The sequence below is a fragment of the Colossoma macropomum genome, unplaced genomic scaffold (assembly GCF_904425465.1).
Source record: "Colossoma macropomum unplaced genomic scaffold, Colossoma_macropomum, whole genome shotgun sequence".
Taxonomy (NCBI): Eukaryota; Metazoa; Chordata; class Actinopteri; order Characiformes; family Serrasalmidae; genus Colossoma; species Colossoma macropomum.
Window position 1 is genome coordinate 19,481,609 of NW_023494793.1, and position 16,906 is coordinate 19,498,514.

General features: G+C 39.4%; 1 protein-coding gene across 3 annotated transcripts; it reads left to right on the forward strand.

Annotated features, from left to right (window-relative positions):
• The first annotated feature begins 3,344 nt into the window (after window positions 1-3,344).
• Window positions 3,345-14,773, forward strand: slc52a3 (solute carrier family 52 member 3). Of its 3 annotated transcripts, XR_005007642.1 has the most exons (5): window positions 3,345-4,366; window positions 5,009-5,132; window positions 5,491-5,740; window positions 9,463-9,645; window positions 14,707-14,773. XR_005007642.1 is itself a non-coding variant. In XM_036578750.1 (4 exons), exons 1-3 carry the CDS (start codon window positions 3,345-3,347, stop codon window positions 5,701-5,703), a joined length of 1,359 nt encoding a protein of 452 aa, XP_036434643.1. In that variant the 3' UTR covers window positions 5,704-5,740; window positions 9,463-9,991. The 3 variants fall into 3 exon arrangements, 2 of the variants coding, with proteins under 2 accessions (XP_036434643.1, XP_036434642.1); XM_036578750.1 differs by lacking the exon at window positions 14,707-14,773 and having other exon boundaries at window positions 9,463-9,991; XM_036578749.1 differs by lacking the exons at window positions 9,463-9,645; window positions 14,707-14,773 and having other exon boundaries at window positions 5,491-7,620.
• Window positions 14,774-16,906: the final 2,133 nt, after the last annotated feature.

A 16,906-nucleotide genomic window follows, 5' to 3' on the forward strand; every position in this document is an offset into this window, starting at 1 on the left:
TAATACAAAGACAACGAATCAAATGTTGAAACTGAAAAAAATTGTATTGTTGTTTTTGAAAAATGTATGTATGTATGAATGTATGAAAAAAATATTTTTTAATTTGTTCCAAAAAAGTTGGGACAGAAACAACAAAAGGCTGGTAAAGTTGTGTAATGCTAAAAAACCACCTGGTGGTTAATTGGCAACAGGTCAGTAAGATGATTGGGTATAAAAAAAGCATCCCAGAGAGGCTGATGGTGATGGCTGAAGGTGCAGGACTTGGTACTTCCATCATCATATAATTGGGTGAAAGGTGACCATTCAGGAGCCTTCAAGGCCTTTGGTCTAACTGAAAATGATTCTTGCTGACATCACTGAGAAGGAAACTATCTTTCTTAACCAAATCTCACCAGTGACACTGTTCAGTTTTGTTTCTGAGGCTGAGTCTTTCAGAAGTAAAGATGAGGAGGGCTTCACCACTCTGTGAAAGACTGCACGATCAAATAGTGCAACAATTCAAGAATAACGTTTCTCAACGTAAAATAGCAAAGAACTTTTGCTTTTCATCATCAATGCTACATAATATCATTAAAAGATTCAGAGAATCTGGAGAAATCTCTGTATGCAAGGGACAAGGCCAAAAAAGAGTATTTGCTGGCTGTGATCTTTGGGTCCTCAGGCAGCACTGCATTAAAAACAGACATGGTTCTGTAGTGGTAATCACTGCATTGGCTCAGAAACACTTCTGAGAACCACTGTCTGTGAAAACAGTACGTCACTGCATCCACAAATGCAAGTTAAAACTCTAAAACGCAAAGAAGAAACCATATATAAACAGGATCCAGAAACGCTGCCACCTTCTCTGGGCCTGAGCGCATTTAAAATGGACTGAGATGAAGTGAAAAAGTGTCCTGTGGTCTAATGAATCAACATTTGAAATTATTTTTGGAAATCATTCGACACTTTGTCCTCCGGTCTAAAGACCCCTCAGCTTGTAATCAGTGCAGAGTTCAAAAGTCAGTGTCCTTGATGGTATGGGGTGCATTAGTGCGCATAGCATGGGTGATGTGCACATCTGTAAAGGCACCATTAATGTTGAATGATATATACATGTTTTGGCAATATATGCTGCCATCCTGATGATGTCTTTCACAGAGAAGGCCTTGCTTATTTCAGCAAGACAATATAAAACCACATTCTGCATGTATTACAGCAGCATTGCTCTGTAGTAAAAGGGTCTGGGTGCTAAACTGGCCTGGCTGCAGTCCAGACCTGTCACCCACTCATAACATTTGCCCCCGTCCCAACTTTTTTGGACTGTGTTGTTGGCATCAAATTCAAAATGGGCATATATTTTTCAAAAAACAATAAAATTTCTCAGTTTCAACATTTGATTTGTTGTTTTAGTCTTATTTTCAATGAAATATAAGGTTTAAATGATTTGCACATCAATGCATTTTGTTTTTATTTACAAGGTTTTTGGAAATGGGGTTGTATATATCATAAGAGTCCTTGGGCTAGACTCCTAACACTACATTTTCTTACCTCTGCAACATGATTAAGCACCTGCCAAGCACATAAACGTAACTGTAAATGTATAAAAAAGACCTAAAGATCTAAAGTGGGAGGCATGATCATGAGCAAAGGAATTCAGGTGCAAAGCCAACAGAACACAATTTTATTAGTCCCCCAAAAAAGAGGTATAAACTAAATGTGAGAAACTGAAATTGAGTAAGATTATTTTCCTCACAAACATACAAATAACAATACAAGTAAAAGTAGTAACATTTGAAAATAGTTAAAGAATAATCGAAATTATATTTAACGGAATAGTTACTATTTACCCTTACATACGAACAGGGTCAAAATTGTTAAAATCACAAAAAAGAATTAAATGTACAAATCCATCAAATATGTCAGTTCTGAATAAAATGGCAAATTTGAAGGTAAAATGAACAGCCACTGGATGTAGAATGTGCAGTACAGGTTTAAGGCCCATCATCCACCATGTATTTAAAAACAAGGAAACTGTAGTTGCTCAGTCTGACAATTTTGTGGACTTTGTTATATAACGATCTCTCTCTCTCTGTCACATACACACAAACACAAAATGACAGAAGTTATTAACACATTTTAAGACAAAATACCACCTGATGTTTTATTGTCTTGCATACTAACTGCTTCACTTTGAGACACACAGTGTACCCAGCTCTTTAGAACTCTTACTGCATCACTGCAGAAAGTGACTCTGGTTAATTAGTCATGGAAAATACACACTTTTGACACCTTTAACTTCAGTAATGTGGCATCTGAGGCCTGCGAACTTTCCCCTAGTTTTGAACATATTACAAAGAAGCAGATGACATGGCCCTGGTTGGAGTTCTTAAAATTTGCTGAACTGAATTGTTTTAAACAAGGATTAATCATCTATTTGGAGCAAGAGGCACTGCTTAGTCTTAGTACTGGCACATAACACCATCAAGGACACATTGTATCTTCCCAGAGCACAAATCCAATGCATCTAAATGAATTAAAAATTAATTGAGGTATTATGTGTCCCAACAGGCAGCAGACAAAGTAGTGAAAAGAAACAAACATGAAATTCACTGGACTGTAAATATAATGGCTCCTTTCCACCTTTTATTGTAGTGTATAAACAGAGATTATTATATGGCTTAAACTATTTTATTTTATCTCATCTTTGTTTTATATGTGCAAAGATCAAGTAATGTTCTCTCAAAGAATGAGCCCAGCTGTAATGTTTTTAAAAAAGAATGGCATCTCTGTCCTCTAGCTTCTTTAGAAACTGGTGAACAAAATAAACCAACAGACCCCTTTACTGTAATATGGCACTAATCAGAATAGTTATTACTCTAAAACAAATTCACAGTTTCAACAGAGGTTCAAACAGTGCCAGACACATTTTTGCTAGGGCTCTTTTATTGCATACGTTCTTTTTTATGGCTGTTTCACCATTAGTAAACTTACAAAAAACAGATAAGCTTGCATGCAGATAACACCTGCTGAGAGTAACTCCAGCTCTGCCTTTCTTGTTCTAATTATAGAAGTCATCTATCTCTTTCTTTTCACTAAGCTTAGCAGTTTCTACTTCAGCTTGCTCTGCATTAACAGCAGCATAAGCATCTGCGCAGCGTCCATAGGGATCCTTTTTTCTCCTTCTTCAATTGTTTCTATTCTTGCCGAAATCCTCCAGGAGTTGCTCTTATTATTTATTTCCCTGTTCTTTCTCTAGGGTGGACGGAAGGACGACAGAGGCAAAACAGTGATCTTCTACGCTGGATTGGTCAGATATTCTTGAAACCTCATTGCTGTCTGACTAGGACTGGACTCTGTTATCCACCATGTCTTTGTATATCCATCTACTGGCCTGTGCTTTCGGCCTGGGATCCTGGGTGGCCATTAATGGACTGTGGGTGGAGTTACCACTAATTGTAAACGTTCTGCCAGAAGCGTGGGACTTGCCCTCCTACCTTACAGTCATAATTCAGCTGGCCAATCTCGGCCCCCTCCTGGTGACCATCGCTCACAAGCTGTGCCCAGGCCGACTGCGTGAGAATGTGGCGATCTGTGTTGTGCTGACCATCGGTGTGGTGGCATGCATCCTCCTGACAGTGTTTTGGAGGAACACCACTGTGTTCCTCGGGGCACCGAGAAGCACAGCCTTCTTCGTCCTCACGTTCTTCCTCGCCCTGGTGGACTGCACGTCCTCCGTCACTTTCCTGCCCTTTATGATGCAGCTCCCTGCCAAATATATCACCACCTACTTCATTGGTGAAGGACTGAGTGGCTTTGTGCCTGGGCTAGTAGCTCTGGGACAAGGGGCTGGGATGTTCAAATGTGTCAACGTCTCTCAAACATCGGGTAACCTCTCACAGCCTGGGGATGAAAGCTTTGCAGTGGAGACTCAGTATCTCCCTCCCAACTTCTCCACTGAAGTCTTCTTCTCCTTTCTGGTAGTCATGATGGTAGTGAGCCTTGTTGCTTTCGCAATGCTAAACCGGGTTCCCCGAACCTATGAACTTTCCACTGAATGTCTGGTGCCCAAATCAGGCACTGTAGATTCAGTCTCTGGGGGTCTGGATAACCCTGCAGTGAGCAATCCAAATCCAAAGACAAAGACTCAAGAGGATGACTTGAAAGACCAGTCTAGACCACTGGTGGTGAAGCCATTCTACTCTCGTTGCGAGCTGGCGTTCATCTACTTAATGGTGGTGTGGGTGAATGGTGCAACCAATGGTCTGCTGCCATCAGTGCAGACATACTCCTGCATGCCCTATGGAAATATGGCTTATCATCTGTCAGCTGCTCTGGCATCAGTTGCCAACCCTTTGGCCTGTATTATCGCCATGTTCGCTCCCAAACGGTATACCATAAACACATTACAAAAACATTCCAGTTACAGTTTAGAAAATATCTTGGCAAGTGTTGTCACTGTCAGAACAAAATGTCTTATTTCCAAAATGGTAACTTTACAAGACAAATAAAAAACATCATCAACTTATAACGGAGGTTAACATAAAGAGATTTCTATTGGTCCATTCATCATGACACCTTAACACAATGTAAAGCAGTGGTCTCCAGCCCTGGTCCTGGAGAGCTACCTTCCTGCTGAGTTTAGTTCCAACCTCTATCCAGTAAGCTGCCCCACCCATTACTTAACTCTACTGCATCTGATCCAGCCAATCAGGGACTTGGAAAGAGATTGATTAGCTGGAGCAGGTGTGGCAAATTGTGGTTGGAACTAGGCCCTGCAGGAAGGTAGATCTCCAGGACCAGAGTTGGAGACCACTGATGTAAAGGGTAAGAGTTTTCAAATTATGCAAAAAAGTAAAAGCAACAAAAATGGAGATACAAGGTTTCTGAATGACAGTGATGATATATTGACTAGATTTAGATGTATTTTTTGCGGTGTAGCATCTGTAGGAATCCCTTACGTTTAACTGATAAGGATTTGACTGACACAAAGCTATTTGCTATGATGTATGTATGTGATTTTCTTTTTTAGCTCACTGGTGTTCTTAGGTATTCTGTGCCTGCTGGGTACTGGCTTTGGTGGGTACAACATGGCCATGGCAGCCATGAGTCCCTGTCCATTACTGCAAGGTTCACCAGTTGGAGAAGCTATAATCGTAAGTCACTGGGTGTTGTTGGTCCTAACTTATTTAGGGATTACCTTCACAATATCTTGTGAGAAATCAATCCATTCTCATTGTGTAGGTTTACTTTTTATTAAGACAGCTCTATCAAGATACAGCCAACCCAAAAATCTGGAATTTAACATAGTAGTGCTGCACTGTAGCGGTGATCTCGTTCACAACTAAATATGGGATGGCTGACTGTTCATGGTTAGTCAGTTGTGCATGATTTGAGTGGGAGGTCTAAATACATTTTGTTGCTGCCTTAAAAAAGTGCTCTTTGCTGTTAACGTTGTACATTGTAGTGTGTGAGCACTGCATCACCCAAGCACATGTCTTGCATCTCTCTTAGGTGCTGTCATGGGTTTTCTTCACCGGTCTGCTGTCGTATGTGAAGGTGATGGTGGGTGTCATTCTAAGGGACCAGAGCCACAATGCCCTCGTGTGGTGTGGAGCTGCAGTGCAGCTTGGCTCGCTGGTGGGCTCCCTCATAATGTTTCCTCTGGTCAACATTTATCATCTGTTTCAGTCAGGGGATATCTGCAACACCAAGTGCCCATTATGATCAACTCATGTGGTGTCAGGAACAGTGCCACCATGTGGTAAGGACAAGTACAGCCGATGAATGATCAATGCTAATCTAGTACTTCACTTTGTACACTCCTGTTTTACCGTATTGGCATTAAAACATATGTCTTTGCCATGAATCCAAAATTCATGTATGGACATGTATGGACTTTCCAGCATTTCTGATCATGAAGTTTGAATCTCCATCAAGGTTCTCAGTTGTGAAAGAATGACTTCTGATACTACATCCAAATTTTAAAATTTCAGCTCAGCTGAAGCAAACATGCAGTCTAGAAAACAAAAAGTAAGTTTTAGCCAATAACCCTAAATCAGCACATCTCTAGTTATGAATCATGTTAAGATTCATTCGAATAACGTATGCTGATCCCCAACTAGACAGTAGGCTACATGTTGCTTTTTGCTGCCGTGTAAATGAAAAACATGTTTGTAGAACTAGCAGTCACTTGGATAAAACAAGTACATTTTAGCCTTAAAGGGGAATTCCACAATTTTTCAAAATTTTATGTAAAATGGCTCCTTGTAGAGAAACTCACAGTCTCAGATTTCTTTACAGTGGTGATAGGAACCAGGGGTTGCGATGTGTATAACAAAAACAGCCATTATATTTTTAGTCAGTATGACAAGTGAGCCTAAATGTGCCTTCTGAGTTTTATATGTTGTGTTGATAATGGTAAAATAGTGATAAATCTGGAAAATTAGCTTTCTTTAAGTTGTATTTTGCTTTTTTTTGTCTTTTCCACCATGAATGGATTTTTCAAAACTATGTTTTAGGCCAAAGTCTTGTCAAAAGTCTTGTAAAACAATGTCTCGGGCATCTGGCAGTGCATTCATAACCATTTCATGTTATAACTTTCTGTGAGGGAGTTTGTAGAGACATTGAGCTCTAGAGCCATCTGGTTCATATCACAATCACTGTGAACACTGTGAAAGGAGGTTTTACATCACACTGCTCTGAATGACTTGGTTTGTATCCTAACCATTTAACTGTGCAGGAAAAAAAACCAAAACAAAAAAAGGAATTCCCCTTTAAGTTTTCCCTTTACCTTAAGTGAGCTGCGTAAAATCTTTCCAAGGAAATGTTTAAATGGAACGTGAAAAAATATGTAATTGTAAGTTTTAGACCTGATGTTTATTTTAAGCACATTTAAGCACAAGTTTTTTTGACAATTACAAAATTTAAATTTAAATGTGTAGCTTTTAAATGTACCTTTTTAAGCAGTTAACTTAAGTAAAAATACTTAGTGTTTTATGAAAGTGGCTGCTGGTGTGACTATACTGAATTGTACTGAAATTGAATTGCACTACACTGAAGTTAGCATAATGAAAAATGTTATTTTGACAGTAAATAACAGAATGATACTAAGTTTTTGGATTTTCTCTGGATTTCTCTTGCTGAATTTCTTATTTAGCAATGCACTACATTGTGGGGGCTTTATTGTTAATGTGTTTTTTTTTGTTTTGTTTTTTTTTAAATTCCAGAATTACATTTTTATAATTACTATTTTGCACTTATGTCTGTTTATTGTAATGTTATCACATTTCACAATTCTGAGTCCATGATCAATTAGCACTCTTCTGTTACAGACATTACAATTTAGAGCATCATAATATTTAGAGTGCAGTAATGATTAACATGATTTCGAAGCTCTGTAATTTATTTTGAACACTTCAGTACGAATGTGATAGTATGAACACTTATACTTAATCATTGATTCTGCATTGTAAGTCCTTTGCATCGGCGGTGACCCTGAATTTATTAAACAAATGAACAAACACTACCACTAGATGGCGACAGATAATCACTTAATTCTCCATGTATTGTTGATCTTACAAGTAGGCATATTACAGACTTGGTCTGTCTAATACTTAGAGCACTGTGCTATTTTACAGGGGCAGCTTCTAGATGACATTTACAGACAAGTATTTAATTTATTAAATACTTTATTAAATTGTTAAAAAATAAAAATATATATAAAAACTAAAAATCACCTTTCTGTGGAAGACTTTGCACAACGTTAGATTCTTGTTAACAAACCTGTACAAAGGCTGTGATATAAAACTAGTGTTTTCCAGCTGAAGTGTCTATAGAAGCACTCTACAAGTGTCTTATGGCCTGTGAGGCCGTGACAAGCTGGATGCAGTTTTGGCCTAGCTGGGTTTGTGTCTTTTAGCATGCTAGGAAGTACCACTGAGACAGTGAATGGAATTTCAGCCTGTGGAGGGGACAGTCTGCTTCAGTGAACGAGGTCAATATGAGCACAAATATCTGAATGCCAAACCTAAACCATTCAGAATACCATTTTTTGTGCATGCATGTGTGCATGTAGCTGAGGGTCCTCTCCTTAGTCCACCCCCAGGCCCCATCTCTCACTGCCCTGCTTTAGGCATTAGCATGCCACAGCAATCACTGCTGTTCCTGCTGACGGGCCTCGATGGGAACTGTTCTTAGGTGTCCAGTCAGCAGCTGCTCTCCATCGCCTTCCCCTCTGCTCTGCTGAGTCCAGCCACATGGACAAAGACGTGAGGCCCCACTGACTCAGGGCAAGTGGGGGTGGAAGGAGAGGAAAGGGAACTGTAAAGGCCAGAACACGCCGACCAAACATTCTGCAACAAACACCCAAATTTGAATGTCTTTAGAATGACCAGAACAGACAATCCAACCTCATCATAGCTTTTGTGTTTGTTGGTCAGTGTGCTTTTGCATTAAGGCAAAACACTACAAAACAGTTAGATCTGAATGAATCTTTGCCAGCTGATTGCTTCTTACAAGTATTTTATGTATTGATTTTTTTGCATAAAAATACATTTTAGATATGCAAATGAGGTGCATACATTTGCAAATAAAAAAAAACAAAAATGAAAAGATTTGGCTTTTGGATGTCAGAATTAAAACATGAAGGCACAACAGAAGAGATTTTCTAGAGCTGATTACTGAAATGATATTTTTTAAAAAAAGAAATCATCATGCACTGTTATTATAAAACAGTTGTTTTGTACTACAAAATATATCATAAATTCAGCTATGAGCAGTCTACTAGAATATCCTTCTGTAATTTCCTGCAGAGTAAGGTTGGGAATAAACCTGTAAAAGCCTAAGCCTTCAAATTGCTAGTTTACACAAGTGGATGCAAACTGACTAAATATGCTGAGATAAATATATTTTTATTTTTGACATTTTTTTATGATCAAAATTTGAGAAAAATCTCCCTCAGTTTCTCACAATGAATTGTTTTATGTTGATAAAATACATTTTGATGGAGATGTGTGCTTTTCCAAAAAAAAATGTGCTGTCTAGTTTATCTAGAACTGTTAGAAAGAGGTTCCTGAAGAGTGATGATGTCCTAATGGCACTTACAGAATAACAGAAAAGGCTATATATTGTGTGAACTTCATCTAAGATGAAACACGTTATGCTGACATTTGCACAACTGAATGATTATGCCATGATGTCAGTTACTTAACAGTATAAAAGGGTTAAATAGAATGTTGGACAGCAGTGAAATTATGACAGCATGTATAAGATATTACAACAAAAACTACTGGTAATATGCTTGATAGGACTGAAGTGTTGCTAAAAAACAAAACAAAACAGACAAACAAACAAAAACCTGACAAGCCGCAAGTAACCCATAATAATATAGCTGACACCAATTCAAGAGCAGCGATCTTTGTGAATGAGTCATTTTCAGATCCTTCGTGTGTTTTCATCCATACCCATTGTGTTCTCAAATAACAGGTGGGAGGGGGTCCATGCAAGAGAGATGAGGGAGAGAGAGAGAGAGGCAGAGAGAGAGGATGTCAGCTGCTGACCCTGGCTCTTGGTCACTCGGGAACGCCTGGCTGACCCTAACGTGGAGTTTAAAAAGAGAGAAAAAAGAAGAGATGCCTCAATTACCCCCGACCCACAGTAATCTTAAAGGTGAAAAGGTCATGCAGATGCCTCTTTCTCACTGTAGGCTGGATCCCAGGAGGCACTGAGCTTTTTCCACAATCACTGCTGCATCGTGGCTAACGAGCTAAAAGAGTGTCTGTCCGCCCCCCCCTCAATCTCAACATACTCAATCTCAACATACTCAATCTCAACATACTCAATCACACTACATCACAAACTGACACCAGTCAAACTCTCTATTAATAAACATTTTATTTTATTTGACAACTGAAAAAAGTACACATGCTGCGTCAAGGGATATTGTGCAGAGTTAAAGTTATTTATTTTTCATGAGGTCTGAAAAGTTTCCAAAACTGGAGTTCAAAAAATGATTAAAATATACAGAGAAAATGGGACTCCTAACAACCGTGCAAGACCTGGTTACCATCTGATTAACTGTCCCCATCAGATAAACAGCACTTAAAGCTTTCATCTTTGAGAGAGAACAGAAAATCAAGCTCCACTCTTACTTCAGATCTGAAAACATCCACAGGTGTTTCTGTCCATCTTTCCAGTGTGAGAAGACAACGCAGTGCTATGGGTCTGAAAGGATGTGTAGCTGTCAAGAAGATATTACTGAGAAAAGGAAATAGACAAAAAAGAAGAACATCTGCACTTGAACACAGAAACGGCATCTGGGATGTGGAGTAAGGTTTTATGGACTGACGAGTCTAAATCTATATTTGGGATTACGTGGATCCTGAGATGCAGAAAGATTTAACTTTGAATGTGTGGGAAAATATCCCTGCAGATGTCTTTCAGAAACTGAAAGCAAGTTTCTCAAAATGCTAAAAAATAATGAATAACTCGTATTTAATGGCACAGCACTGTATACAAACTTGTTTTTTTTTCCCCAAACAAAGCTCAACTGCTGTTCTTCTTTGGTGACAGTATACATGCCCCATTTGCTCTATAGCATTTTACTGCAGGCATTGTTCGTGTACATTTTGGGTCTGTTATCTCATTATCCTCTTGGCACTGTGCTCTCGAGTGCACAAAAAAAAAAACAGAAAAAAGAGCAGACTGCCACGATAATTAGCTCTATTCCTTGATTGGCCTCCCTCTCTCTCTCTGTGTTTTATTGTACCGTGGAGGTATTGACATGCAAAGTGTGTGTTGGGGAAAGTGTATCATTTTCTCCCTGAATGTCAGATGGCCCATCACTCTCCCAGCTGGTCCGAGGGGCCGTGGCCACCTGGCTCCCCTCAGCCCGCTAGTGTGGGACTCCAGCGGCCCTGTCGAGGGGCGAGGGGTCCCCCAAAAAACGCTGCTGCGAGGCCCATCTGCTCTGAGCAACACCTCAACAACACTAACACCCCCCCACCCCACCCTTTAATGCAGATCCATGCACTCAGTCCAGCTCAGTGTCAATAGAAATGTAATTTCCCTTTTTTTATTAATTAAGTGTGGCTTAATGAAAGAGAGAAAAGTGTCGGGAGGAATATGGATTCTGCTAACTACTCACCGATCTTCATATAAAATGAAATTATAGGCCACAAGTCTGGGCCCAGTCTGGGCTGTGGAACAATCGAATGACAACGAGGTTCAGAATGATGATATTGAGTATGTGCACAGAGCACACACTGAGCTGGCAGTGAATGAGGTTGACAATCAGTGTGTATGATATTGTATATTTGACTGACTTACGAAAACTTCACAGCATCATTTACTACATCTGTAAACATATAGTAAAACTAACATGTAAGTAAATATGAACAAATAGGTGTAAAGTATACCATAATTGCACTAAATGAGGCTACAACAAATAGCACTTACTGCAGTTACTACCGATTTAACAGCCCAAGTTAATGTTACTTATCAATAACACTTTAACATGGTGCTCTTGATTCTGCCTGTAAAGTGTAGTTAGTTCAGTTTGGTGTGTGTAAATATTTCCTCCCATCTATTGTGCTGGAGAGGTTCAGCAAAGGTCAGCACAGCTCCCCCGGGAACCTTTATGTTGTGAAGGTTTACAGTACCACATATGGGAACCACTTATGGTGCGACACAGAAGGGGAGGGAGCGATACTGTGTTAGGGTTTTGTATTGAGCTCATTATTACTCCATTATGTTGTGCAGAGACCAGACTGTTCCAGTTGGGCTTTCAGCAAGAACGTCAGAGAAACAGCACTCTGTTGAACAACTGCAAAGTCTACATGGAGTTCATCTGTTTAATGATTATCCAGATTATTTGTGGTGTTTTTATAGAGACTGAAACATCTATACCTGAATGTGCATGACTGGCCAGAAGGGCAATGATACCCACATCGAAAAAATCAAGAAAGGTTTCTCCTTTGATATTTTCATGTGAGAACACACAAAACCTTCTACCAAATGGGATGTGGTCTTTTTTTACTCTTGAAATAGCTTGAGTGCTTAAAGTGTATCATGGGTAACCAAATTTTCCTCACTTTTTTGAAATGAAAAAGTTCGATGTAGCATGTAAACATTGTCAGAGTTTCATAACGTTTATCCCCCAGTCCATATATTTTGAATGAATTGTGTATGTGATGTCCCAAAAAATAATGCATTTACATATATCCAAATGCTCAGCCTACAGCAGTTTAGCCCCACCCACTCACGCTGATGTTATAAGGAGTGTTTCAACCCAGACTGCTTTTTGAATGAGACACAATACAGCACTGCCAATCAGAACAGAGATCATTTACATATATCAATCCTAAAGGCACAGTAATAAAAATAATCTATTTTATTCTAAGAGCTAAAGAGAAGTTAGAAAATGGTCATGTAAAATGATTGTTGTGGTACATAAACACAAACAAAGAAAAAAATAAAGGACAAGAAAAATGTGGGATATGGGCCATTTTAGAATGTCCTCAAATGCTGGACATTCAGTTAAAGACAGAAAAGGAAACAGAATAGCTGAGAAAGAGAAAGAATGTGGCTGTTTCATTCAGTAACTTCTTATCGAGCTGAGCAGGGGCTTGTAAAGAGGCCAAGTGAACCTCTGGCCTGCATGCAGGGTTAATAAGACTGGGATTAGAAATGTGTGGAGGCAGAAGAGGTCCAGGAACAGCTCGTTTCTGTCTGCTCTGAGCTATGGCTTGGGCATCTTAAATAAAACATGCTACTGTCATGCTGGTGGAGTAGTTCATTCCAGAATTAGTCCCTTAAGTGGCCAGAAGCTTGCTGCTTTGTGTTTGTGTTTGCGAATGTTCATGGGGAGGCTACCTTTCGAGTACCTATGTGTTTGTGTGTGTACGTGAGATAAACAGCAGAGACCCTGAGGCTCATGGTTGTGCTTAACAGCATTCCCAGTGTGAAGGATTAGAGACAGAATAGAGGCATGATGAGGAAACAGAGGAAGTGAGCAGCTGTCTGGTTGTATTTCATACCTGATTGTGAATGTATGCTATGTGCTAGACTGCAGAGGTGAGAGGTGAAGGCTGTTACTGCAGTTTCTGAGTGAATGCCCACAATTTAGGGCCACAGATTCTGCTTTGTGTGTGTGGAAAAGGAATGGAGCAGAACAGTGAATAGCTAGTAGGCTAGCTGACCTACACAGCCTACTTAATGCTATGTGGACCATATAGCAAGCCTAACATTTTAAGTAGTCTGAAATCACATCACTGTACCTTCATAATGTGCACCCTAATTAGTACAAACATGTTTCTCAGAAAAAGCAAGCATGAAAGATTCTCCTTAGCCATTAGCCGGAGGCAGCCTGAATGCTAATCATGCTTTATTAGCAGGTAGAGACGACCTTGAGGACAGGCACATCTGGAGAATGCAACATTAGCGTTAGCGAAGCGCATTAGCGTAGCATAGGCCCATTCACTTTCTGCTGACCACTGTGCTTTTCTCATTGAGTTCATCTTCGCTCAGGCACATTTAGTGGGCTGTGTGTGTGTGTGTGTGTGTGTGTGTGTGTGTGTATGTGACCTGAATTATGAAAAGGTTCTGAAGTTACCTTACATCACTACACAGATGGCTATCATTCCCAGTTCACCTCAATTTGAGTGTCAACACCAGCAGGGCTGTTTGGTTTGCTTTTGGAGAATAGAGACTAATGTAGGCTGTGGGGAACCACAAGGCCTTGTGATTCCTGGGAACTTAAGAACACGTGCCTGTAATTTTTGTTAATTATTTAATGGAAACATTATACTTACATTTACAATTGAAAAGTATTGTCATGTCTCTTACGTCATTGTTAAGTTTTGTTTGGAAACAAAGGGGTTTTTCCTCTGTGGTATCTGCTTAAGCACACCATATGAGCTTTCCCATTGGTTAGGCCTTCAGGAGCTGCACTGAAAGCCTGATGTGTCACATTAACTCTTACCTAATTAGGAACTGGCAGTGGAATCAACCAATCATGTTTTGATTTACAGTGGGTGGGACCAGTTTTGTGAGAACATCTCTAGGCCTACTGGAAGTCCTGGATGGGTCACTGACTATGAAAACAAGTAGTAGCCTTACCAATGGGGTTCTGTCAGATGTTAGAAATAGAAAACAGTGGCAAGTCTGTTCCAGAGCTCTTTATTGAGTAACTGTAAAACTGTTAAATGTACTTAACTGATTTCTGTTGCGAGATTCATATAAAGCATAGAATGTATTTTTCCAAGTTTCAAATGTCCATGTTTAATCTAGAATAGACAAAAAGGTTCACGTGTATTGGCATTTGCTCAGTGCTCACATACCACTAGAATCTCTTATGAGCGCTAGCAGAAATTAGCATTATTGTGAAGGTGTTTTTTAGTTTGGACATTTAATGTTAGAACTGAAGGCCTAGCTCTAATAGTCATGGTTTGATACTGTGTTTGGGGTCATACCTCACTGCATGCTGGTTGGACTGTTTTCTTTAATGACATAATGACAGGCATGTTAGGTAACTAAGCACGAGGGAAAGTGGGTTAATCTTGCCAGAATGTGAACAGACAGCAATGGATTACTGGCCAGCAAATCCTAGTTACTGACTGAAAAAACTCAGAAGAGAGTTTAAGCCGGCAGTAATGATTTGCCATGCCAACTTATTCACTGAAGCGAGGTCCTCTTTCAACGAATTGAACATTTTCACAAATTTCTTTAAAGGTCAAGCGGGAAAGCCAGAGCACATGCAAACGCTCCCTGGGAAAGGAAGGAGACACTCAGTGGTGTGATGCAACTGCTTGGAATACAGTCGTGGTTCTGGGTAAGATGGTGTAACACGGTTCTTGGTAAGATCATTCTGGGTAAGATGACTCTCAGTAATCATGCTTGTGAATAATGATTTCTAACAATTAGGAATTTGTGAAGCCAGTCCTGTTTACTTCACATTTATGACATATTTCCACTAACATCATTATTCATGAAGACAATATACAATATGTATCAATATATTTTGTTTTTTTTTTGTGTGTGTAAAGTTTGGGAACAAGATGAAACAAACAAAATGCATCAGTAAAACATTTTAAAAAGGCCATGAAAAAAACAAGCGTACATTATATGTTTGTTTAACATTTGCAAAAATCCAATATTTAAGAAGAAACAAGAAAAATCAATGAATTGGTCAAATTAAAAGGATAAAATATGAAACTCTTATTGGTCTAAATCTATCTTTTAGTAATAATGATGATAGCCATGACATAATCAGAAAAGCATTGTGATGTAAATTATCATGCTAACAATAATACATCTAGGTTAAATACTGTGGTGGTTGAGTGGTGAATTAGTATGTTCAGGTCACTTGTGTACCCTTTAAGCCTGTACATAGCCCTGTAATAGTCTACAACCGATAATCTAGCTGAATTAAGCCCATGTTAGCATTTACTTTATGCACCATGGTGATGTATGTGTGTCTGTTTAACTAGTCAGTGAGACTGGGAGTGTTTTATTGAGTGTTCAGCTGGAATTATCTCCCCCTTGCTGTTTTCTGGGTGGGCCAGTTCTATGGCTAGCCACCAAGTGCACTCCAACAGTACTATAAAATGAGCAAGCTGCTAAATAAAAAGCACACCATTTTCCAGTATGCTCCCTGGTGCTGCTCCTTCTTTGTCAAAATGCTTTATTTTCCTACATCAGCCACACGAATGTGAGTTAAATTTGTAGCGATTTTGTTTCACTGTTTGCAAAAATGCATACGTAAAACAACCCTTCAGAGCTTTTAAATCTGTTCCTTTATGTTACTGAGTGCCAGATGCAGCATGACAGATTGTGAATCTGTTTGTGGCTTTAACCAAGCAATACAACCATGTTTCATCCAAGGTTGACACAAGCCTCCTCTCGTGTAACCCATGGCCCTGGACACTATAAACTATAAAAGTCCAGGTGAAATCTCAAGAGACCCATTGAGAATAACCTCAGTCTTCCCTGTAAAACCCAACAATAAAGGTTCTTACTGTGAGACTGTACATCATATTTATTGCTGGACAGCCAAATTAAGTGACAAAAACTCAAAATGAGCCAAACCAAATAAACTCAACTCAGTTTGTAAGTATTGTGCTGCTTATAAGAGGTCAAATTAATGGAGGAGCTCATCTGCTGAGTTTTGTGGAAAACATTGAGCATATCAACAAAAAATACTCTTCCGGAAATCAATCCACTCAGCCCAAAAAGGTGACATGGAGTAGGGGGCCAGCCTCTACTTCTCTGTCTATCCCTTCATCTCTTTGTCTCTTCCATATTTTCTGATTTATTCTCAGAGTCGGGCGTCTGGAAAGGACACCGGGTGCTTTTTAATAATGGCGGGATGGAGAGAGTCCATTTGGATCAGAGCCAGCAGAATGCAGTGCATCATCATCATCGTCACCATGGTGACTTTCAGAGGTAGCTTCACCTTTTGGGTTTTATATCATGGGCGGAGTCACCTCTACTGTCAGCGAGCTATATGATGTGTTTATTAACATATGTGACCGGTGCCAACCCAGACCCCCTGCCTTCCCCTCCATCATTTCCTTCCTGCTTCAGGGTCACATTCACCATCATTTTAACAATGGATTTATTTCAGTGTCTGTACTTACTGGACATACTTAATACCACATTTATGAGGTACTAAGGGTAGGCAAGCACAATATTTGCTTTTGCAAGTTGTGATAGACTAAATATAGAATGAGTACAATGATTTTTGAATGAAAAGAAGAAGCTGGAGGAAAAATCAAACAATCATATAGAATAAATTATGAAAATATGACATAAAAAGCTAACACCTAATAAGAAACTTGTTACTACAATTACTCTATACTGGTTGTTGTTGTTTATAGGCTCTATAGACTTGGTCTTAATCTCTTTCCTTTGATACATGCAACTGTTCAGT

Bases quoted from the DNA above. Each gene is read 5' to 3' on its own strand.
- slc52a3 (XM_036578750.1), top strand. From the start codon at position 3,345: ATGTCTTTGTATATCCATCTACTGGCCTGTGCTTTCGGCCTGGGATCC. The intron at 4,367-5,008 runs GTATACCATAAA...TTTCTTTTTTAG, and splicing joins GCCATGTTCGCTCCCAAACG to CTCACTGGTGTTCTTAGGTA. The intron at 5,133-5,490 runs GTAAGTCACTGG...CATCTCTCTTAG, and splicing joins CAGTTGGAGAAGCTATAATC to GTGCTGTCATGGGTTTTCTT.